Source organism: Lepus europaeus, chromosome 4 (assembly GCF_033115175.1).
Source record: "Lepus europaeus isolate LE1 chromosome 4, mLepTim1.pri, whole genome shotgun sequence".
Taxonomy (NCBI): domain Eukaryota; kingdom Metazoa; phylum Chordata; class Mammalia; order Lagomorpha; family Leporidae; genus Lepus; species Lepus europaeus.
In genome coordinates this window covers 132751844-132776162 of record NC_084830.1, presented here as the reverse complement: position 1 = coordinate 132776162, position 24319 = coordinate 132751844, and the positions used below count along the sequence as shown (strand labels likewise).

The following is a 24319-nucleotide window of genomic DNA, read 5'->3' as shown; positions in this document are numbered from 1 at the left end:
TAGGGTGCCAGCAGGAGACAGATGGAACACTCAAACTGAATTATTAAAGAGGGATTATTTGGCTAAGAGTGGTCAGAGTTTATGGAAATTAAATGGAAAAACAGCCTGCAGGGCCTCCCAACAGTAGGGAGCGCTTGCCACTGGCGCCTGCAGAGGACAAGGTCCTGGAATTGGAGGGGCAGTTGTCCGGAGGGCTGCAGTGGGCTGCCGGTGGGCAGACAAGCTCCAGCAGTAGCAGGCAGCCACCCCTCAGCAACCCAGCAGGAATCAGGAGGAAAACACTCTGACTTCATTGTTCACCCTGGGCTCAGCCTCTTACTTGGACCACCTGAACCAAAAGCAAGCGGAGGTCCAGAGTCAAAGGAGTCTAGAAACGCAGAGCACAGAGGTTCAGCACAGAGCAGGGACAGGTTATCAGGGAAGGCTAGCAGGAAACACCCAGCCCAGTCCCTAAACATCCAAGACAGGACATGATTGAATTAATGGGATGCAGCCACGCTCCCTGGATTACTATGATGGCTACTGTTTAGATGCGTTAGATCAGTCTCCTGAACTGAAGAAGTACCTAACTTTAAGAAAGTTAAAAAACAATATGTAAAACGTGATCCATTTTTTGCAAAAAAAAAAAAAACCAACAAAAACCCAGAAATATTGTAGGTAAACATGTTTATTATACATTTTTTTGTGAGCAGAAGGGTCTGGAAGGATATGCATCAAATTATTAACATCAGGTGTGGGAGGAAGAAGGGATGCAGAAGGAGGAGGAGCTTTGGGACTATTTTTTAAAGATGATTGTGTGTGTGTGTGTGTGTGTGTTAGATTTTATTTGAGAAGGAAAGAAGGGGAGGGAGAGAGGGAGAGGAAAAGAGAGAGAGGGAGAAGGAGAGGGGAGAAAGGAGAGGGGAGGGAGGGAGAGGGAGGAAGAGAGGGAGATGGAGAGGGAGGGAGAGAGAGAGAGAAAGGCAGGCCATCATCTGCTGGCTTATTCCCCAGACACATACATGGAAGTAAATCCAGGTCTCCCATGTGGGTGCGACCTAACTGCTTCAGGGTCCTAACTGCTTGAGGGATCTAACTGTTCGAGGGTCCTAACTGCTTGAGCCAATACCTGCTACCTCACAGGGTATGCACCAGCGGGAAGCTGGAATTGGGAGAGAAGATGGACTTAAACCCAGGCACTTGATACAGGATCTGAGTATCTCGACCAGGGTTTTAACCGCTGGAGAAAATGCCCACCCTGGGGAGTTGTTTTAACTTTATTCTTCCCTTTCCTCTCTTGGCTGATTTACATTGTCTCTAGCTGCCAGATGCATATGGCATTCTGTAAGTTTTCTAAGGCACTGAGTAAAGAAAATTATAAAGCGGAAAAAGTAGATTGCTATGGTGTAGTGTGGCAACAATAACGTGGATTAGAAAATGCATGGCAAGTAGTAGAGGAAAGCTTGAATTAACCAAGAACTGAAGACGTGGCAGGCAAAGTCTGCTAGTTTCAAAGCAAGGATGTGTGGGAAGCAGCCATTAACAGAAAAGGAGAACAGAAAGAGTAAAAAACCGGGGTACATCTGGAGGTCCTGGTTAATGCTATGGCCATGCTGTGGCTAGCCAGCCTGGAACTTGGGAGAAGGGTTTAATGTTAATGGTTGGATTTGATTGATGCCACCCTGAAAATGGTGATGCCAACTGAAAGGCAGCACAGGAAGCTAGAAACATCCCTGCCATGGAAGCTAGGAGTCGTGGATTCTACTCACAGCTCTGGGCCTCTCTTGGCTGCTCTGTGCTTAAAAGGGAACACCTCCCTGCTAAGGGGCAGTTCTCTTTGATCCCTTCTGAGTGACAGCTGGCTTTGACTAGGCCTGAACAATGACAGGGAAGCCTAGTGAATTTCCAGCCTATTGCTTCTCAGAAACAAGAAACCTTTTCACTAAATCTGAAAGCCAGCCAAAATGCAATTCCCAGAAGAATGTGGGCTCGGGTCTTGGAATGTGTGAGCGGCACCTTCAAATGACAGGCAATCACTCCCATCTATTTGTGGAGGCCACAGGGACTTTGCCCCAGGCCTGACAATGTACTTTTCAAACTGGCAGAGCTGCTTGGGGATTGTGGGTATAAGCACACAACCACTGACTTATGCAACTTCCTAAAACTGTCCCGTGGTGGACACACGTCAAAGAACACCCAGCTGCGGTCCCGCAGCTCCAACCACACTGCCACAGAAGGGGCCCGTGGAGAGGGAGAGTGGGAGGAAGTGACAATTTCCAAGACCAGCAGTGTCCCTCAGTTTGCTTGTCTTGGAGTCCAGACATCAGGGATTGGGTCTGGTATACAGACAAGCGAAGACGAGGTTTCATCAGTCACTTTGCAGCCCAAGAATCCAAGTGCTGCATTGAAATCAAAGCGGATAAAGAAATGGTGAACAAGAGAAGGGACCTGTGATCCTAACTGTAAAGTGAGGAAAATGCTCTCGCCCCCAGAGAACTGTGAGGATCAAGTTCAGATTCTACTGCACGGCAGGTGCTCATTAGGTGCAGCTTCCTTAAAAGGTAGGGTCCAAATCTTCTCAGGTCAAAGCCTGGCACCTGAGATACCTCCACCCTCTTCCTCTATCCCTGAAAAGCAGTTTGACTTTGCATTACCTTTTAGTTCAGTTTAGTTCATTTACACATAACTTAACCACCTGTCTACCAGGACGCAAACATACTTCCTAAAAGGAAATTTGGGGAGAAGAGAGAATGGAAGAGTTCACTTTATTTTTTCTGGTTCCTTCTTTATACAAAGTTTCAGAAGATGGTGATGAGATTCCCTTGTTCATCGTCTTTCATCTGCCTGAAAAGTTCTATACCCACAGCTCTGCCTGCATTTGAGAGATCAGTGGTTATTAAAGCAGCAGCTGTTTTTGTCTCTTAAGCTCCAACACTCCCCAAGTTATACGGACAGAGAAAACTGGAGATGCTGTGAGATCATTGACTTCAATTCAAGGCAGACCTTGCATGGAGCGAATGCCTGAACTAAATACAAAGCATCACTTAAAAATTAGCACACCTCAAACAGAAAGAGTCTAATGGGAAGTTAATCCTATAACAAAAGGTTGCTTCACCTTCAACAAAGATCTAAAACTACACATAACAGGCACCTCCTGGAACCTATTCAAGACTGCTTGCAATTTGCAAGGACCATGCTAACATCACAGGCACGTTTCCTGTGCTTCAAAGCCTGCAGATCGCATTCCTACCTGCGAAGCCATGAGGCTGTGGTCTTACCCACGACCACAAATCAACATTCTATGGTTTTAACACTTAGGAGAATCACCTACTTTTGGACAAGCTTTAAAACAGACTGCTTTTTCGTGACATGGCTCTGCTCAGAAATGTTTCAAACTGAAGAATACAGCTGCAGAGGCTGCCTACCAGAGTAAGATGTGGGTTATGATGCATATAAAACTGTGTTTGAAAAATAGCAAACAAGTTAGGAGCTCTGCAAGTCCTCCCCGGGGCCGCACACACACCCCCCACCCCCGTGTATCGTCACTCTCTTCTTTATCCTGTGTCTTCCTCTTCCTTTCACCACTCCACTCAGTCACAAGCAGACTGAGCCAGGCCTTGGAGACACGGTGGAGAAGGACACACACAAGGTCGCTAGCACTGTGGAGCAGACAGCCTGGTAGCCTTGTGATAACCTTGTTTCCTCGACACCCATTGTCCCAAACCACATAACCTAGGAAAAGCACATTTAAAGTGAAGGAGCAACGTAACTTTCCATTGAGTCATTTATCTACCCATTCCTTCACTTAATGTTTGCACATGTCTGTTGTTGACCACCCAGTGACTTACTAGTGATCAAAATGCATTTCCTGCCACTACAGCTGATTGAAAAGCAAGGACAAACAAGCTACTAACTGAGCATGATTTCCATAGTTGACAAGTGAACTTTAGAAAGAGGAAAAGGAATGGTGGAGACTGGGGAGAGAGACTATGTCTGCTTTTAAGTGTTCAGGGGACTGGAGACCAGGGAGGTGGTCAAGGCCAGGCCACCAGGGGATCTGGAGAGCCAGGGTTAAAGAGCAGTAGATGTAGTAACCTGATCTGATTTACATTTTTAGAGGTGCATTTCTTTATTTGAAAGCCAGGGAGAGACAGACAGAGAGAAGTGATTTCCATCCACCAGTTCACTCCCCAAATGGCTGCAATAGCCAGGGCTGGGCCAGACTGAAGCCAAGAGCCAGGAACAGGAACTCTCTACAGGTCTCCCACATGGGTAGCAGGCATCCAAGCACTTGGGTCATCTTCTTCTGCCTTTCCAGGTGCATTAGCAGGGAACTGGATTGGAAGCAGAGCAGCTGGGACTTGAACTGGAGTTCCATTAGGGATGCTGGTGTCAAAGGAGGTTTTGCCTGGAGAATGAATTTAGGAGTAGGCAAGGTGGGAGCACAGAGGGAATTCATGCAGTAAGATGACAGAGACTTCAACTAGGGGTGGCAGCTGGGATTAAAAAAAAAAGCCAGTAGTGACTGGATTAAGCTTCTGTTTTGAAGGGAGAGCCGAGCAAAGTTTCACAACCATTTGTGATTAAGCAGGCTCAATTCACTAATAAAGTCCAAGTAAACTTAACCCCATACAGCTATGCACAGACAGACTACACAACCTTAAGACAGGAAAGAAGCAGACGCAATGGAGCCATCTACAGTCAATATTTACAGCACCTCCTACCTCCCACAGCAGAACATCTGGGCTTACCAGCAGCTCAGGGTAATCTGATCTTTTTGGTTGAATGCATAGGTATCGTATCTTATTGTATAAAATACTTCTAAACTACATCACTTCAAGGCTCTGGCACAGACAGATTCCAGTTCTGCTCATGTCAGAGCTGATGGGGACCTGATTCTCCCCTAACAGGTCAGACTTCTCTAGGGCCTGGCGTCCATCAAAGTGAATGTTATTCTTCATGACGTGTATCTGCTGATGGTGACGTGGGAAAGTGGAAGCCACCAGGAAGACCGTATAGTGAAATCCAAATACCTTGATTCTCTGCTTAATTTTCCCTGATTCTGTTTTTAATCATAAGATTAGGAGCCAAATATTTCCTGTCTCATTAATTAAGGGGATTCAGGTCACAAAGACTTTTGAGGACATTTTTTTTTCTCCCTCATAGCTTCAAACAACATAATTAGCAATGGTTTCTAAACCGCTTGGATTAACTTCCTTATTGGGAAGTAGCGCTGTGCAACAAGTAAGGATTTTAAAGTCAGACAAGAGGTGAACGTGGACCTTGCGCTGCCGGTGAGTTAACTGCTATGGAACTTTACGTAAGATCATTTTCTGAGCCTCAGTTTCCGCACCTGCACAGTGGGCTTCCGAGGAAGTACAACCTGGTCATGATCTGGAGCTAAGTGAGAGGTCATACATAAAACTGATTGAAAATCAGTGAGCACAGGCTCTGGCATGGCATGATTATTTATACATGCTAATTATCTGGGTTTTCCTCTTGTGTTTGTCAACACTTCCCAAGCTGGAAGTGTTGACTTTTTAGATCCTTTGTTCTTAGCTTTCCTCCCTGTGATTTTTGCTAACTAAGGGCCAGAATGGGTGGGGAAAACAACAAAGTTCTCTTCCGAGATCAGGATGTCTGCAGGGTTGGTTTCTTCCGAGGCCTCTCTCCTCCGGGTCAGTCGACGGCTCTCCCCGGGGCTTGTGTCTTCCCTCTGCCAGTCATCCTGGACGAGGATCCGCCACGATGACCTCAGTTACCCCAGTCCCTCTACCAACCTCGTCTCTGAGCATACCTACATTCCCAGGAGTTAAGAGGTCAGAACTGCAGTAGGAGAACTCCGAGGGGTGGTACTCTACCCATAACGCCCCCTTCACCTGCTACCCAAAAAGTGTGATAAACACACAAAACGAGAGCAAACAGAAATGAGTCCTATGCCTCACTGTTTTGTTTTTGTTTTTGTTTTACTTTATTCATCTGCAAGGCAGAGTGAGAGGAAGGGAGAGGGAGAGAAAGAGATCTTCCATCTGCTGGTTCACGCTGAGACACCTGCAGCAGCCAAGGCTGAACCAGGAGGATGCCAGGAGCTGGGGACTCAACGCGGGAGGCAGGGACTCCAGTACTCGAGCCATCACCCGCTGTCTCCCAAGCTGGGCGTTAGCAGGAAGCTGGGTAGGAAGTGGAGCAGGGACGCCAACCCAGGTACCCCAATATGCGACACGGGTTCCCCAAACAGCTTCTCAACTGTTGCACCATATGCTTGTTCCCCGTGCTGCATTTTTTAAATAAACATTATGCTTTCTTGTATGGGTCAAACACATTATTTTTCTCTTTAACTGATATTGTCTAAATGAGGGGATTGGAATAACAGATACTTCATTTCTCTTCCTGTCCTTAACCAAGCAAAGCTAAGTTTTTCCCATGATTTCTCATAGCAAAGGGGGTCTGGATAGAGCATGCAAGGAAGAGACAGCAATAAAAACAAGACAAAACATATCTTCTTTGTGGAATAAACCAGGATGAAGCCTCTGGAAGCAGAGGATTATACTCAATTGCCTTAAAACCTTCTAAGTTCCTAAAGAGCCCTTTCTCTCTGTAAGGCCATAATTTAAACCAATTTAGTTGGATAAATTAGAGACCCCACTTTGAATTTATCAATATCCCCAAACAAAGTAATCTCATCAAGATCTGGGCACAGATTGGCTTTGAGGGGAACGAGTGCATGATTTCAAATAAAGGTCTCCTTGAAAGAATTAAGGGGGGAAACGTTTTAAAAACAAACAGAGATACACACAGAAAATGTAAAATTAAAACCAGCTTCTGCGCTTATAGGTTAAGCCATTAAGGAGAGAGGGAAAAAAGAACTGGCCACGTTTCCTCTCCAGCTGCGTAGCTTCAGGTCCTAAGACACTGTGTACCTCTACAAATGTCAGCAGCCTGCACAAAGCAGCAAGGCAACGAAGCGGTGGAGAGAAAGCAAATGCGCTCATTTGAGAGATGAAGAGAACAAAGAGAAAAAGCAGGGTGCCATGGAAAGTGGCCTGGCTGGTAAGGTAGTTGGGGTGAAACAAGACGTAAAGACATAGGGATGGCAATCTTTAGTTTGGGGCAGACATTTGGCACGGCGGTTACGATGCCTCTTGGGACGCCCTCATCTCTTATCAGAGTCCCTTGGTTTAAGCACAGTTCTGCTCTGGGTTCTGTTTCCTGTTAATGTACCTCCTGGGAGGCAGCAGGTAATGGCCCAAGTACTTGGCTCCCTGCCACCCAAATGGGAGACCAGGACTGAGATCTGGGCTCCTGGTTTTGGCTTGATCCAACCACAGCTGTTGTGAGCCTTTGAGGAATGAATCAACGGATGCAAGGTCTTTCTCTGTTTCTCCTCATCTCCGACTTTCAAGTTCAATGAAAACAAACAAATCAATCAATCAATCAATCTTCAGTCCAACACTTGGGAGTGAGTCAACCTGGGCAAGATACTGAGCATCTCGCCTCAGGAAAGCTTTCAACGGGACTTCCACTGAAAAACTGCAACTGGAAAGGAATCCATCACTTTATTTTTGTTACTACAAAGATCTTGGAAACAAGCAAAAATATTCCAACAAAATGTGATCAATTTAACTAGAGTCCTTAAGCCATGGAATAATATGTGCTTCGTTAAAATTATGTTATGGAAGAATATTTAAAATATGAAAAGATTTTATAATACATTGTGGCATGAGAGCCAGGACACAGAACAGCAAAAACAATATGTGGTACCATTTTGATAAATGGCTATGCAGGCTTTAAAAAACAAAAAACACCTGGATGGGCACACTCATGAAGTCTAGTACAGCCATCCCTGAGTAATCTGACTGCTGTTAATGGTTTATTTTTATTGTCATTATTCTGTTTATGTTTGGAGTACATTTTCCCACAGTTGTTTCATTTTCTTTTTGTAATAGGAAAAAAATGTTTTGCTTATCTTTAAAATCTCAGTGCCTTACAGTAAAATACACGGAAGAAGCCAAATCCAAAAAGGTGTGTCTCCGTTTTCTCATCTGTAAGTGAGGTGAGCCTTAAAAACAAGTCTCTCTGGATACTCTGCTTAAATTTTTTTAAGTCCATGTAGGACCTTTGTCAATGAGTTGTACTGAGAATTAACAGTAAAACTTGTCTTCAAATAATACTTTATACTTGTGTGTCTCTCTGGGTGCAAACTGTTGAAATCTTTACTTAGTATAGAGTTGATCTTATGTGTATAAAGATAACTAAAAATGAATCTTAATGAAGAATGAGATAGGAGAGGGAGTAGGAGGTGGGACGGGAGTGGGAGTGGGAGTGGGAGGGTGGGTATTGGGGGAAAGAACTGCTATATTCCAGAAGCTGTACTTATGAAATCCATAAATCCATATTTATTAAATAAAAGATTTCTAAAAAAAAGATTTATTTATTTTATTTGAATGGCAGAGTTAGAGAGAGAGAATGAGAGAGAGGAATCCTCTATCAGATGATTCCCTCCCCAAATGGCTGCAGTGGCAAGAGCTGGGCAGATCTGAAGCCAGGAGCCAGGAGCTTCTTCTGGGTTTCTCACATGGCTGCAGGGGCCACCCTCTGCTACTCTCCCAGGCACACTAGCAGGGAGCTGGATTGGAAGTGAAACAGCCAGGACTTGAAAGAGTGCCCATATAGCATGCCGGCACCGGAGGCAGCAGCTTTACCAGCTACAACACAGCATGGCCCCGACTGCTTGAACTTTATAGAGCCACACTAAGTCAAACCTTGTAGAATCTTGCTTAAGATTTATTTCAGAATATGGATGAGCACTGTTGGGAATGGAAGGAGAAGGTGATGTTCAAATCTATATAAAAAAATCACGCATTGGCATTTTTCCTAATTTAATACAAAGTGGGTTTGGTGCTAAACAGGGTGGGCATCTCCCTGGCAAGCTGTTCGTGTCAATGTGAAGCAACTCTGGACGTGCCAGGAGACAGAGCCACTCCTCATGGGCCAAAGAGCTTCTAGATGCCAAACAGAGTTTACATACTCAACCTCTGTGCAAAAAGTACCAATTGGTTGTTTGTCACATGTCCTATAACCTATACTACTCATGCCTCATAGAAGCAGTTCCAGAGGAATTAACCCTGAACTTGAAGTAAATGAACTCCCATTGGAATGACTGTCCTGTGATTCCAGAAGTGGTAGAATTTAAGGTAATCCTGGATACTGGGGTTAAGAAAGTAGACTCTAAGATAAATTTCAGTTTGAATTTTAATTCCACCATTTAAGACGTGTGTGAGGGGGGCTGGCTTTTTGGCAGAGTAGGTTAAGCCTCTGTCTGCGATGCCAGCATCCCTTATGGGTGCAGGTTCAAGTCGTAGCTGCTCTACATTTTGATCTAGCTCCCTGTTAATGCTCCTGGGAAAGCAGTGGAAGAAGTCCAGGTGCTCTGGCTCCTGTCCCCATGTGGGAGACCCAGAAAAAGCTCCTGATTCCTGGCTTTGGTCCATCGTGGCCCTGGTCGTAGCAGCCACTTGAGGAGTGAACCAGCAGATGAAAGACACCTCTCTGCCCCTCTGCCTTTCAACTGAATAAAAAAAAAATCTTAAAAAATACTTGTGTGAGGTCAGGCAAATGACCTAATCTCTCTAAATTTCCTCATTAATAAAATTGCATTGGAAATCCATCTAATTGATTGAATTATTTTAAAGCCTGAGATAATGAAGTGCAGGATTTAATACAGGTTACAATAAACACTAATTCTTCTTATTGGTAAATTAATTTCTGCTACACATTAGCTAGATTAGATGCTCCTGGGTCAATGTTCACATTGTCAAGCCCCTAGCTGATGGCAAATGGATCCTTTTAATTCACTGAAGAACTAATAAGATGCTTCCATTAAGCACAATTATATGTGTGTGTGTGTGTGTGTCTATTTGTGAAACATAAATATACATATAGTAATTCACATGCTTCTAAACAAAGACTTTAGTTAGGTTCCAGGAATAGACTTGGATTCTCCCATTTTGCTTTCCCTTATAGTTGCTCCCTTTAAAAGGATCTAAAGATTACTGTTGCATATAGGCTCACTAAGACCATAATCTGTATGGTTCATACCCAGAAAAGACTTGATAAAATCCGCTGTAACTGACCCCACCATACAAGCCAAAGAATGATTTTTAGAATAAGAGTCAACAAAAAGAATAGTTCCAAGAGTCGGCATTCAGCCTAATGGTTTAAGACACTCACATATTATATTAGAGTACCTGGGTTCAATTCCCAGCTCTGGCTTTTGACTCCAGCTTCCAACCAATGCAGATCATAGGGGCAGCAGCAATGGCTCATAGAACTGTGTCCCTGCCACTCGCCACCCATGTGGGAGACCTGAATTGAGTTCCTGTCTCCCAGTTTGGGCCCTAGCCCTATTTAAGCCATTGCAGGCATTTGGAGCATGAACTGGTGGGCAGGAATTTTCTCTACCTCTATCCCTCCCTCCCTCCCTCCCTCTCTCTCTCTCTCTCTCTTTCTCTATCCCTGCCTCTCAACTAAATAAATAAATATTTTTTTAAGAAAAAGAATATCTCAAAACATAAGCCCTGAGAAAGCTGACAGGTGCACTAGGGTGACAGACTGAACATCTCTGAGAGAATACACACACTAATATAAAAACATTCCATCTAAATGGCCAACCATAATAGGGAAACAAAGAGAGTTATGAGCTACTCCTTAACCAACATTCCTAAAAGGCTGAGCTTGCTGTACAAATGAACACTGTTCTATCTAATTGCTTCTAATAACTCTCATGACTGCGATTTATGTGCAAAGGCAAAAAGTGGGTTCAATAAAATCTATGTTGTATCCTGCTTCCAACAGAAATAGTGACAATTGCCTCTGTTTGGAAGAAGACATAATTCTGTATTCAGTTAAAAAAAAATGATGTGTCTATTCACAAGCAGATACGCAGGCCCCTGAAACAAGCTCAGAATGAGCCCAGATGAAGAACTGGGAAGAGGGAAAAGGGAGGCCAGAGAAGAAAGAAATAGAAATGATAGATGGGCATCCTGGCACGCTTGCTAGGTCAGGGCCCAGATGACAATAAGTTGCTTGTTCTGCTAACATGTTCATGCTTCTCTTGGCCTAGTGATCCTTTGCCAGTGTCTTGGAGTCAGGCTTTTACCTTTAAGTCTTAAAAATTAATATTCTAGAAAGTTGTCAAAGAAAGGGAGGAAGATATACAAGCACAAGTTTGCACACTTTCAGATCATCTCTCTCGAAAAAATTCCTACAACTAAGTGGCAAATATGCCCATTCATTCAACAAACATTTACAGAGGGCCTAATATGTGCTAGCCAAGGACTTGGTACTAGAGATTCAGTGGTAACAAAACAAAGACCATCTTTATCCTCCTGACATATCCATGGCATTATTGGGCCTTCAGGGCTAAGTTATTTCCGCTGGACACCAGCCATTATATTTAACATATTGGCAAGAGTAGTTGACAAAAGCTTGATGAGCCTACACAGATGCGAAGTTGTTTTCTGTGTTTCTGCTTGTTTGTTTGAACAGTCTAGATTTGAGGCAATTGTTGCTTTTGTGCCCTTATCAATGGTAGCCTTATGCAAGATAGAGACTGTGACAGCAACTGAATCATGGTGTCACTTCAATAATACTCATTGTAATGAGCACTAAAGCTGTGCTAAGGAAAGGACCTATCTACCATCATTATCCCATTTCTCTCCTGCACAAAGTCTATGAACTGTACCCACTCTGTGAATGAGAAAAAGGCTGGAGTTTTAAGGGCACAAAGCAACCAAAGCCCCTTCTATCCAACACAGATGTTGGCTGGTCCTGCTGAGCTGCAGCCAAGGATTGCTGCCCTCATTGCCTTTCTCCCTGCTCTCTCCTCCTTGCCGGAAGGGTTTACAGGAGCCACGGGCTCTACAGGGTCACTGGCACTGGCAGGGACCTCAGGGATCATCTAGTTCAATGGCTTCCTTTTATTGATGCAGAATCTGAAAGGGATAATAAGGGTTTGCCCAGAGTCACGAGTAAATTAGAGGCAAGGACAGGCCTGAACCACAACGTGCTGGTCCTCCCTCCAGGGCTCTCTTTCTCACTGCATCATAAAACAAGCGAGGGCTCCTTCATCTCCTGATCAGAGGAGCCTCTCCCCTAAAGAACAGATCTCAATTCATCCTTCAGATCTCCGTGTCCAACACTTCCCCAGGAAAGGGAGAAATGTGTCCTTGAATCCCAGATGTGTCAAACAAGTTCCGAGTCCATGTATGCACTTCCCCCGTCTGGCTTAGGGTACTGGGTGTGTCCTGCCAACACTTCTCTGCTTGGCTGAACTACCGTCCAGAGGGCCTGGCACCTTCTTTCTGGGAAAAGGACATGCATGCAGTGAGAAGGGGCCATAGGCCTAGATCTGCACTTAAGGCAGAAAAACAGCTTCTGCTTTTCCACCCTGCTTTCATACATTCTGGCCAAAAGCCAGAAGCCGACTCAGACAGCTGGCAGGAGCAATGCCTGAGCCACTGCTAGGAGGACGTGCACTTAGTTGCTGTTCCAGCAGTGATGTGGGAGATTTGGCCAGACCACCCCCACTGCTTGTGAGCACAGACCCATATGTGTGAATTAACAGGTGTGCACAGCTGGAGGTGACAACATGGGGGCAAGTCACCTGTGCAAACGAAAGTTCTGTTCTCAACCCCAGGATCCAAGCACTTGGGTTTCTGCTACTCATGTGGGAGACCCAGATTGAGACCTGGGTTCCTGATTTCATTCTGGCTCAGCCCTGAGTGTTGCAGGTACTTAGGAAGTGAACCAGTAGATAGAAGGTCTCTCTCGCTCTCTCTCTCTCTCTCTCTTTCTCCCTCCCTCCCTCCCTCTCTCCCTTCCTACCTCCCTGTTTCCTTCTCTCCCCTTTCAAATAAAATGACATTAAATAAAAGTTTTAAAAATAATAAATTAAATAACTATAACATCAAGAATTGTTGTGAGTTAAGTCAGATAATCCGTGTAGCTCTGCCAAAGTGCTCACAACATGGAGCTATTTATAACAGGTCCACTCTGCTTGGTCCCGTCTTCCTAACCTCCGAGCTCCCTATAGCCTAATTAACGGAAGAAATATTTCTCAAGAGAAAGAGGCTTCATATTCACCCAGGGATTGGGACTTCACGAAGAGGCCCTGTTGAGGGACTCGCCCTACTCCTACTAAGCTGTCTTCTGGAGGAGGAGCCTGTTTGCATACGGGAAATCAAACTGAGTTCCATGGAGAGAGAGACAGCAGAACAGTCAGAAACCGGGGGCTCCTGCTTCTCTTCTTCACTTGTTCCCCGCTGACTTCCGGACAGTGGGAGAAAGGGCGAGATGGGACAGTGACTTAGGGGAAGGAACTGGCGAGCAGTTCAGCTCTGCGGTTAACATCCAGGAGGTGAAGACGTGGCCAAATCTCCAGTCCTGCTAAGGAGAAGCACTGATTCAATCAAACACACATATTCCTAACATTCTGCTATTTTTCAAATGTAGTAAGCAAACAAAAATGTTTCTATAAAATACTCCAATAGGTAAAGCTCTGTATGATAGAGGTTTTTGTTCTTTTTCACATTCAAGTTTATGTCTTTCCAAGGAGTGGGGGAAGGGCAAAGAACACCCCTCCCCCCCCCCACAAAAAAAGCAAATTGTAAATAACCTGCTAGAAACGGTGTTCATAGCCTGGGGCCCTGCAGGCTAGAAACTGACAGTGACTGAAAAACAACATACTTCAGCTAAATTAGCAAAATGTCCTGTGTTAAGGGAAGATCTTTGTAGCCGTTCTAAGGGCTTCCGCTGGAGTGTTGAAGTGAATGACAAGCATAATTTTGATGAAAATTGTAACACAACTAAAGTAACAAAAATGAGTTTATATATATATATATATATATATATATATATAACGTGAAACTCACGTTTTATATATATATATATAAACTCATTTTTGTTTGGAAAACTTGTTTAAAAAAGCAGTTTCCTACACAGTCTCTTTTCCTAAATCAGAATTTTGTGGTCTTCCCTTATTCATTTCCCCACCCCAGAGTAACTGGGATTTTATAAATAAATCAGTGTTGATTATCTTGAAGACATCCAGGGTTCATGGGCCTCCCTACAGCCCAGTGAGACAAGCAGGGGTGTTTTTATCTATGCACGCATAATTCTGCCACATAGAGCTAAATTTTCTCAGGAAACCCATTTCTCCAGAAATCTCCCAGGTGCCCAGCTGGCTCTGTCATGGCCAATATTCAGAGCTCTCTAGGCACCTGAGGCATTTTGCTAGTATTTAAGAAAGAGGAATTACTTGGCTGAGAATCATCACACACCTGCTCAAAATATAAAGTAACAAATGGACGCCTCGGCCAAGATTTCCGTAATCAGATAGATACCTAAGATGCTTCCCATTCCCAAGGGTTTGATATTTTTTCCTTGTGTCTTTGACTCGGGATTTTCCCTTCCAAGATGCCTTACATGGAGAGAGCTGGCCGGGGGTGACTCCTTTTCTTTTGGTCTCCCAAAGTCCAGCGCTCCCTCTCCTAATATGTTCCTCCCATTCTGCAGTGACTCCCGTTGAAAATATGCACAGCCCCGAGATGGGGCTGCGTCGGTCTCTTCCCTGGATTGCAGTCTACTTCTGCACATCCATTGTACCCTCCATGCATAAAGCCCCTTCACTTCCCAAACAACAATGGCAACGAATTCTCATGACCCCACAATGTTCTCATCAGACCCTTTCAAGTGAGATCCCAGAGCTCGAAGGTGTGCTGGATTGAACTTTCCAAGCCATATTCCTGAGGACACAGCTTCAGCAGCTCCTAGACATCACAGACAACCCAACCTCCAAAGCAGCAGAAATGCATCCTCTGCAATGGTTGTTGCTTAAAGCTGGTTCTCTGTAATGTGTCTCCTACTAAAGAGGATTCTGGAACTTTTTTTTTTTTTTTTTTTTTTTTGACAGGCAGAGTGGATAGTGAGAGAGAGAGACAGAGAGAAAGGTCTTCCTTTTTGCCGTTGGTTCACCCTCCAATGGCCGCTGCGGCCAGCGCATCTCGCTGATCCGAAGCCAGGAGCCAGGTGCTTCTCCTGGTCTCCCATGTGGGTGCAGGGCTCAAGCACTTGGGCCATCCTCCACTGACCTCCTGGGCCACAGCAGAGAGCTGGCCTGGAAGAGGGGCAACCGGGATAGAATCCGGCACCCCAACCGGGACTAGAACCAGGTGTTCCAGCGCCTCAAGGCGGAGGATTAGCCTGTTAAGCCACAGCGCCGGCATGACTCTGGAACTCTAACCACACCTTTTGAAATCTCAGTTCCATGTGCCTCTGGGAGGCAGCAGCAGTACCAGGGCAGCTTTGGCTGGAAACTGGACAGGACCTCGATTTATTTTCCAGCTTTGCTCCAAAACTCTCGCTCTCAGTCTGACTTTGCTTACCAATGATTGAATTCAACTATGAAATTTTGTGTGTGATGACTACAATAAGAAAAGACAGATAGAGCACCAGAATCTGACTGACAGGGCCCTGCCCACTCCTGTGGTCACCTTCAAGTTGTTGCTGATATCAAAAGAAGAAAATAGTGACCGTAACCATCAAAACTTTCCATACGACCGCATCCATTCCAAAAATCATTCCTTATAAGTATTTAATAGAAAAGGTAAGAGAGACCATCCCATGGAACTTGTCGACAGGGGCAGGGAAAGCATTCTTTACAGGTTCCAGCAGGAGTACAGACTATCTCTAAAGCCCTGGCCTGCCAATGTCAACAGTGATAGCAAAGGCAGAGGCAGCAAAAGGAATATGGGGTGAGGGGCAGCCTCCGATCTCACTCAGCGGTGTAGTTGTGAGTTCTGTCTCTCTGATCTCAGGCACGAAGCATGGCTGTCTGGTTTTTTTTTTTTTTTTCTATAATCTATAAAATAGGGATCATTATTATATCTCTCTGATGGTGTGGATTCATGACACAAAATAAATATGCAATAGCTATGAGCTAAAGACTGGGAATGACTTTTCATTCATTCATTGATTTAGCTGATATCACTAGGTATCTATGTGCCAGGAGCCATGCTGGACAGAGGAGAAACCAGTCTTTGCCTCATTTGCTGACCCACTCAGAACAGCCAGTATCTCTCTGATATTTGGAAGCAAGGGCTGGTGTCGGAGGAACATAGATGATATCCACAAGATGACTGAGAAGAAACAATGATGATCAGAGGAATCAGCCACTCCCAGGAACATTCCACCAGCCACCGAGCAATCCCCCCAGGAAATCAATAGGCTCAGAATCTTACAATTCTAACACTTGGAGGGCAACAAAAATAGGTGGGAGGGAGAGAAAAAGTCAAAACCCTACCATGGCCCATAAACAGTGGGGGAGGGTGGTGCCTAGGGAGGGAAGGGATACAGGGTCAGGAAGGACTGCCTCCATCAGTCACCAGGTTACAGAGGCGCTTCAGCTACTGGGTGGGGCAGCTTTCACAGAAAGGGGCAGAGAAGGCATTGGGATTTTAATTCAAATTCCCTAATGATGCCATATAAAACTGTGCCAGAATTTTGACAGGAGGGGCTACATGTCCTATTTACATTATTTATAATGTTTTCTGCATATGTCTACCTGTGTCCTTTAATGTTTTCAACTCTAAATTTAGGAACAGCCATTCAACACTAAGGATGCGGACCACCATCATGTTAGACAGACATGCAGACATGCAAAAGTACTCTATTCAAGAATAGAATCTTTGTTCATAGCAATTCACACACAAAGCATGAGAAAAATCTGCACATGCATTTCTTATCTCCTCCTGCCATGCCCCTGGTTTTAACAATGAATAGGAGACAGCCTGGCTGGAAGAAATTCACAAGCACTGTCCACTCCTGTTCCATCTGCTGGAAACCCAGCCCCAGCTGGGAGGCAGAGGCTGCTCTGCAGCACCACGCCCCACGCACAGAGAGAAAGGATGGAAGCCACACTGAAAATGAAGGTCGTAGCCCAGGGATGATCAGCCCAACGGAAACAAAAGGGAACCCCCTTGTGAACCTGGAACTGAGATCAGGGCACAGCACATGAACTGGGGCTCCTACAGCACGTTCCCAAGGCGGAATTTCTGTCCGCTTCCTCCACGCTGGTTTAAAGGATACCTAGCTGAATGGGTGTGGCTCTCAATGCCTGTCACAGGCTGAGTCCCCCAGACGCACCACTGCAGTCTTCAGAGGAGAAGGGGGAAACATCGGCTCTCTGCCCATCCCAAACGGGAGCATTTGGCAAAGGCACAGTGGAGGTAGGAGCCAGTGGCTATACAGGCAGCACACCTGCAGCATGCAGGAGCCCCGGAGCTGTGCTTCCCTCTCCTGAGTCAGGGGAACAAGTGCAAAACTGAGCTGTTGTCCCACTTGCCTTTTGTTCTTTTCTTTTTATGATTACCTTCCACAGCTTTCTGCAAAGAAATCTGGCACTGGAAAAATGCTATGCAGCATCGCTGCTTTGATAATATTAAGTGCATGGTATCGGCTAGTGATAGGAAAGGACCAGTTGAAACTCTCAAAGCCTCTACCTGGCCAAAAAAAAAAAAAAAAAAAAAATCCCTAGCAATCTCATCTCTTCCCCTTAGGGCGTGTTTCTCCCAGGGACAGCCGGAGGGTAGGGGTGCGGTGCATTTGTGTGCAATGCTCAGGTGCATGAGAAAGGTGTGATGCTGCCACAGCAGACACTTGACAATAAAGTGCACGAGCAACAAGACAAGGCTTTTTCTGGCACGGGGAGGAAGATCATGATAGCAAGTGCATAGGGTGTGCCCAGCATGAGGAGCGAGCGCACACAGAAGGAGGGCCACGGGAAAACCTGGCGCCAGGCGGGTCCCGGTAAGGGGGCAGGTAAGGCTCAGCCCTGGGGCAGCTGCAGAGCCTCCCAGGGGGGCCAGCTGATCACTTCCTTTGTTCGCCTTGCAAAGATGGAGTAGCCACCCATTCCTACACTACACTACAAACACACACACACACCCATTCTCCATAGACAAAGCGCAACTGCATTGCTCCACGCTAACAAATGTCAGTTTGGGCTCTTTTTTAAAATGCCCCTTCCAGCCTGGACCGAGTCGCTTCCGCACAGGAGCGAGGAACGCCAGGCCGGGGCGGGATATTTTGCCTGGGCGGGCACCGGGCTGGCCGCGGCGCAGAGGCGGTTTCTGGAGCTGATAAAGGCATGGCCCCTCTGCGCCCTGCGCCTCGGACACGGCCGGCCGCGGGGGACTCGGCCTTGCACACAATGGCAGTCGAACGCAGCGTGTACACACAGCGTGCGCAAACGACATTCTGCACTAAAAACAGCCTTGACTTGGAATGGGAGGGAGAAATGATAGGGAAAAGGTAAAAACCTCGAGGGCAAAAAATAAAAATAAGTTGGTCAGTTCTATTCCCGCCACAGCACGCTAGGTGTCCAGTGCAGGCAAGGCGGGCGCACGGCGAGGACGGGTGCCCCGGGCACTCCGCCACCGGCGCGGTGCGTGGGGCAGAGCCACGGTGCCCGGGCGAGCAGAGGGGCGCGGTCGGGCTGCCAAGCAGCCCTGGAGAAAGGTGTCACCTCGCCACCTCGCACCGGCCGGTAGGGTCCTTGGACAGAAAGCACACCTCCGCCCGGGGCAGCGGGGAGGGGGTCCCAGCAGGGCGCGCTACGGGGGGCTGCCGGGTGGCGGTGGTGGCCAAGGAGGACAAACACGCCCAAGTTCTCTGCGCCACGGTCTGGGTTTCTTCTTTGTTTTCTTTTGCCCGAGCCCCAGGGTCGCTCAGTCCGGGTGGCGCCCGCCACGCCGGCCAGCCTGACCACCACCGCTCTCCACTGCCCGGACAGCGTGTCCCCAACCCTCCCCGGGGGACGCAGCCAGGGACGCCGCGGCGGGGGGCGGCGGCGGGACTCACCGTGATCCGCGGGATGTTCTTCTTGCCCTGGTAGGACATGGTGGCGGCGGCGGCAGTCGCAGCGGCGGCCTCCCTGCCTGCTCTCGTGCGCCCGCTCGTGCGCGCCGGAGATCAGGTGGAGTGAGTGGTGCGCTGGCCGCGGCCGCCGCCTCCGCGCGCCTCCGCCCCCCTGGCGGCCTGCGCGGCGGCTGCCAGAGACAATAGTCAATCCCCGCTGTGCCCTCGCCCCCGCCCGCCGCCGCCAGCCCGCACGCCCCGCTCCGGGGCTCGGCGCGCGGAATTGCTCCTGGTGTGCCAGCTGGGACCCCGTGAGACAAGAATGGCTGATCGGCGGCTCCTCCCTCCTCTTCTCGCTTATCCCTATTGATCTCCCTCTTTGCGTCTGCCTCACCCACTTTTCTTTTTTTCTTCCTTTTTTTTTTTTTAAATTCTGAATGGCGAGCGAGGCGCGGCCAAGCCTGCTCCGGAGCCACCAGGGGGCGCGAGGGGCTTCCCGGGGCGGGGATGCTGCTTCGGGCCCCCGGTGCCGGGAGAGGACCCGCCTTGCGCTCCGGGTCTCCAGGACCCAGGCCCCGCGGGCGCCGTCATCTCCTGCCACCTCCCAGCCCGCGGTCGGTCCCACCCGCACCGCCCGTGGTTTCAGAAGAGAGGACTGGGGTCCTCCCTCCCGGGGCTCCTTGTCCTCTGCCATCGCGCGCGCGGGCTGAGGGCGGCGGCCTCCGCCTTTGTTAGGGCAGAAGGTGGGCTGCGCACCCGGCGCTGGACCCTGGGCACCCTGGCCAGCCTCCTTGGCATTCCCCAGCGCCGTGAAAACGCATAATAGAAACTGGAAAGCCGCGATTCACATTCAAAGGGCTGCGAGGGGCGTGGTAGCAGCGGACATCATTGTATTTTTTAAATAGTCTCCAAGCAATATTTTGTAAAGAAACTCCACCACCTTCCTCTCTCAGAATCAAAGACTGCACATTTACACTGCGCTATGAGTAGCACAGAGAAAGCACCTGTAGTGGGAGAGCAAGAGCCCTGGCTCCTTGCTGCTGTGCAGCCATAGCTTTTGTGGGTGGTGTTGCAGGTGCTGCGTGTCTGCAAGCCACCGCGTGCACTGCTTAAAACCCTGGGTTCAGCTTAGGCAGGGCTGACACACAAAGATTCATACGTTGGCAAGAGCCCTGGAATAGACGGTCCCTTAGCTACCCGCTCAAAGCAAACAGCCAAGGGAGACCTATCTAGAGAGGCCACTGTGGGTGGGGTCTGGGCCTTAGTGGTGGTGGTGGGACTTCCGCTGAAAAACTGTCCCAAATGCACCATTTAAATAACAAAGAAATGGCCTGCTGTGCGAAATTCAGAAAGCCCTCTCAAGTTCCCTGCCATGCACTCCCCAGCTGTCAATCCTAATTCCCCAGGAGCTAGGATTCCGTAGATGTCACTGCGCATGTCTTAAGTCTGTTAGCGTTCTTGAATTCGCCTTTCTATAAGGCAGGCCTATGACCAACCACACTTGTGGACATCTTGTCATTAAGTTGAAGGCTCACTTGCAGTAGTGAAGCTATATAAAGCATCCACAGAAGGAGGGGACCGTGGCTTCCAGCCTGGCCTTGCCAGAAACTTGAACCAGCCCGGTCACAAAATCAAAGGACGCACTGACCCCCTGCCCCCAACACTGCACCTTTCGGGGATTCACGGATGACGGGACTGAATGCCGCCTTCTCTGGAAAAGTCCATGGCGGTCTCCATCTCTGTAATGCTATAGCAAGGTGGAGGAACCCACGCAAAGGTCACCTCCCTGTTCTCCTTTGCAAAGCAGGGGGAAAAGAGAGACAGAGCCAAGGACACGCCCTGAGCATTGTGCTTTCTTCCCAAAACACAGAGGCTGAGACCACTAGCCAGGAGTTGTGAAATTACAAAGCATTGTGGGGATTGGCATGCAAATGAGCAGGATTATATTTAGAAGAGTAAAAAGAGAATTAACTACACACTATGAAACCCTACAAAACTGTATGTTTTCCATAGATAGTTCTGTTCCAAATAGGCTGGGAAGGATCTTAAAGCTTTTTCCTTAAAAAGCAAAAAGGGACATTTACAATCCTAAAGAAACACCATGCTCATATTTTTAAAAATGTCATGGATTTCTTTGCCTTTCTTGCCTCAAGTTATCTCCTCTCTTTCTTTTGCTATAATCCACAGTGCTCGTTTCTCAACAGACTTATGCCATCTTTTGGATTACTTGATGACTATGTGTGTGTGTGCGCATGTGTGTGTGTTGTTTCAAATTATAAGACTTGGTTAAAGTTTTTGTGGTCAAGTTTGCATGCAGGAGATCATGCTGAATAGGAATTGTGATGTGTTCCTCCGGGTCAGACTGCTGTGACAAGCCATGCACAGGAATGCATAATAGCCAGCTAATCGGTTCAAGCTGTTGCCGTCATCAGAAATGTACAACAAACACTATTATTTTCCTGCTTTGCCCCCTTCAATCATCTTTCACTTTCATAAATCAAAATAAAGCCTCTTAGATGAATTTGGAGGAAAAAGCCTTCCTCGGTCATGTCATTCTTCTTATTCCAGGAATAAGAAAGGCAACTCTCAACACTGGCTGCCTCTGTGTCTGGCCAAGAAAGACGGGAGTGGAACCAGTAGGGTTGTTTGCTACAGTACAGTGACTCTGAATGGTTTTCCTTGGAAACAGCAGTGCTGAGACAGGGAGTGAGAGACGTGGAAAAGCAGAGACTTGATTTTGGTCCCAAAGAAACTTGATTTTGGCCACCAAATCTGCCGCACCCAGGCTTCCACACTCAGTAAGTGGCTACTGGATTGCGGTGCTCAGGCCAAAGCTTTGGCCCCATCCTGACTTCTGCCTTTCAATCCCACGCCCACACAGCATATCCAGTCTCTCTGTCTGAGCCTCGGATCTCTGCTCTCCATCTGCCAAGCCTCTTCTCTCTGTGTCAAGCGCCTTCAGCAGTCACCTGACGATGGCAGTCACCTCCTAACTGGGCTCTCTTCTTCGCCATCACTCATTCATTTATTATCACAATAGTCACACATTTTTCTACCTTGTGCTCACTACATGCCATTATTCCTCTAAGTGCCAGTATCACAGAGGTGAATAAGAACAAAGTCCCAGCTCTCAAGAGTTTACTTTATACCCTTAATTAAGAGTCCTACCTGTCACTTGCTAGCCACTTTCAGAGCTTTCTCGATTTTCATAGTGCTTTTTTATCATACGACATATTCATTTATTATTGGGTGCTATTCTTTTCTAACTGGGCAAGGAGTATGCCTTGTTGAATAATTATTAGGTCAGTGAATGTAAGAATTTAAAAATTAGATCTAAAGAAATAGCAAATAGGTGAAGCGGGCGCTTTCTCATAACCCAAAGGGCATGCATTGGAGTCCAGATCTTAAAGAAGCTGTTTTCGCTTTCTCTATGGCTTCTTAGAGTTTCTGGAGTCGAGACTTCAGAGCAGGTAAATTTCAGGTGATGAAGAAACACTTTGCTCACATAACACAGTCTAAAAGTTCCAGGGCAGAATGTGGGCCCAAGAGTGGCGTGGTAGAAGAGACGTGGTACCCGACCAGTGATGAGACAGGGCTTGGCTTGGAAAGGAGCTCCCCTCAAAGCACATGGAGAAGACCAAAGGCTGTGTGTTGAAGAATTTCCTTAAAAATAATCATTCATAGTGACTTTCAAAGGAGAAGTATGGGCTAGAATCCAAATCCAAATGGTAGACTAAGGAACTGAACTCAGGAATGAAAGGAACCTTGTCCACAGTCCAGGTCACTCATTTTCTGTGATCTGCAACAGATCACTTCAACCGTCTGAGCTCTGGTTTCTTCATCTTGAAAACGAGGGTCCTGTTACCTACCTCACAGTGTTTTGTGAATTATTAATTCACCCAACTAATATTTGTTAAGTACCTATTATGAGTACCTAGGCAATAGGGATACAAATATCTGGACAAAGCAGAGAAAATTCCCGACACGTGAGACTTGAATTCTAGGGAAAAGGAAGTCAGGAATAAAAAAAAAAAAAAAGTAAAAATCTGTAGTGCCTAAAATACTTAGATTTACCCAGGACAGAAGAATCAAGGACACATTACATTTTTTTCACTTCAGCAACTCAGTGAAAGAGAATGTGTTGTAGGGACCAGAAAATGACATTCCAAAAACCGGTGCTTTGACATGCTGAGAGACCTTGGTACCTGTCTCAGAATCAAGATCCCTCTGACCTTCCCATGCTTCTAGCTCTCCTGGCGCACATGGAGAGGCTTTCTGTAAGGTTCTTTTATCTAAGGGAGGAGCTGAGCCAAATTGGGGATTTGTCCACCATGACGTGCAATTGAAAGTAACAGCCCTATATTTAAGATGACCACGGAGTGAGTGCACTGCAGCTTCCTGGAGGAGATGTGCAATCAAGAAAAGCAGCAGGGAGATGGGCCAGTGGGATAAAGAGTGTGCCATGAGAGTACCGGTTCTGAAAGTCAAGAAGCAAATGGATGTTGAGGAGCAGAATGTGTTCACTTTGCAAAGAAAAGTCAGGAAGACAAGAACTGAGAATCCACCAATGGGTGAGAGCACTGTCACATCATGAGGATCTTGACCCAAGCACCTACAACATGTACTTCTAATACCCACCTCACGGTGTTTTGTGAGGTTTTGTGCATGTGTGTGGGGGGGTTAACATTTATTTATGTATTTATTTGAGAGGCAGAGTTACAGAGAGAGAGAGGGAGAGACAGAGAGAAGGACTTCCATCTGCTGATTCATTCCTCAAATGGCTGCAACAGCTGGAGCTGAGCTGATCCCAAGCCAGGAGTCAGGAGTTTCTTCTGGGTCTCCCATGTTGGTGCAGGGGCCCAAGCACTTGGGCCATCCTCCACTGCTTTCCCAGGTGTATTAGCAAGGAGCTGGATCAGAAGTGGAGCAGCAGGGACTCAAACCAGTGCCGATATGGGCTGCCAGTGCTACAGGCAGAGGCTTAACCTACTACGCTACGGCACTGTCCCCATATGTTATTATTCCAGCAATGATTTTTAAGTACCTACTATGTGTGTTGTTCCTCTTCCAATCCAGGTTCCTGCAAATGCACCTGGGGAGGCAGTGGAAGACAGCCCAAGTACATGGGCTCCTGCCATCCACGGTGGGAGACCAAGACTGAGTTCCTGGCTCCTGCCTTTGGCCTGCCCCAGACCTGGCTCTTGTGACCATTTGGGGGTGTGAACCAACAAATGGACGATTCCTTCTCTTGTCTGTCTCTGTCTCTCTCTTTCTGCCTTTCAAACAAATAAATGAATCCTTTTTAAAAAAATAAAACAAAATGTACAACCCTTTCACACTTTCTTTTATTGTAAATAGGAAAGAGAGATGAATCAGTAGCTAGCAGATAAAGTAGAATCTAAGTCAAGAGAAATAAAAGCATGGT

The 24319-nt window shown here is 46.9% G+C and overlaps 1 protein-coding gene across 2 annotated transcripts in view; it reads right to left on the bottom strand.

Moving 5' to 3' along the window:
- DPYSL3 (dihydropyrimidinase like 3) overlaps positions 1-24319 on the bottom strand; it is a 118788-nt gene that overhangs the window by 40093 nt on the left and 54376 nt on the right. The window contains exon 1 of one of the 2 annotated variants that reach the window (XM_062188886.1): positions 18898-18997. The exons of the other annotated variant lie outside the window; for it this stretch is intronic. Coding sequence (XP_062044870.1) covers positions 18898-18936 — 39 coding nt within the window. The 5' untranslated portion in view covers positions 18937-18997. Of the gene's footprint in view, positions 1-18897; positions 18998-24319 lie in introns of those variants that run through there. 2 annotated transcript variants of the gene reach the window in all.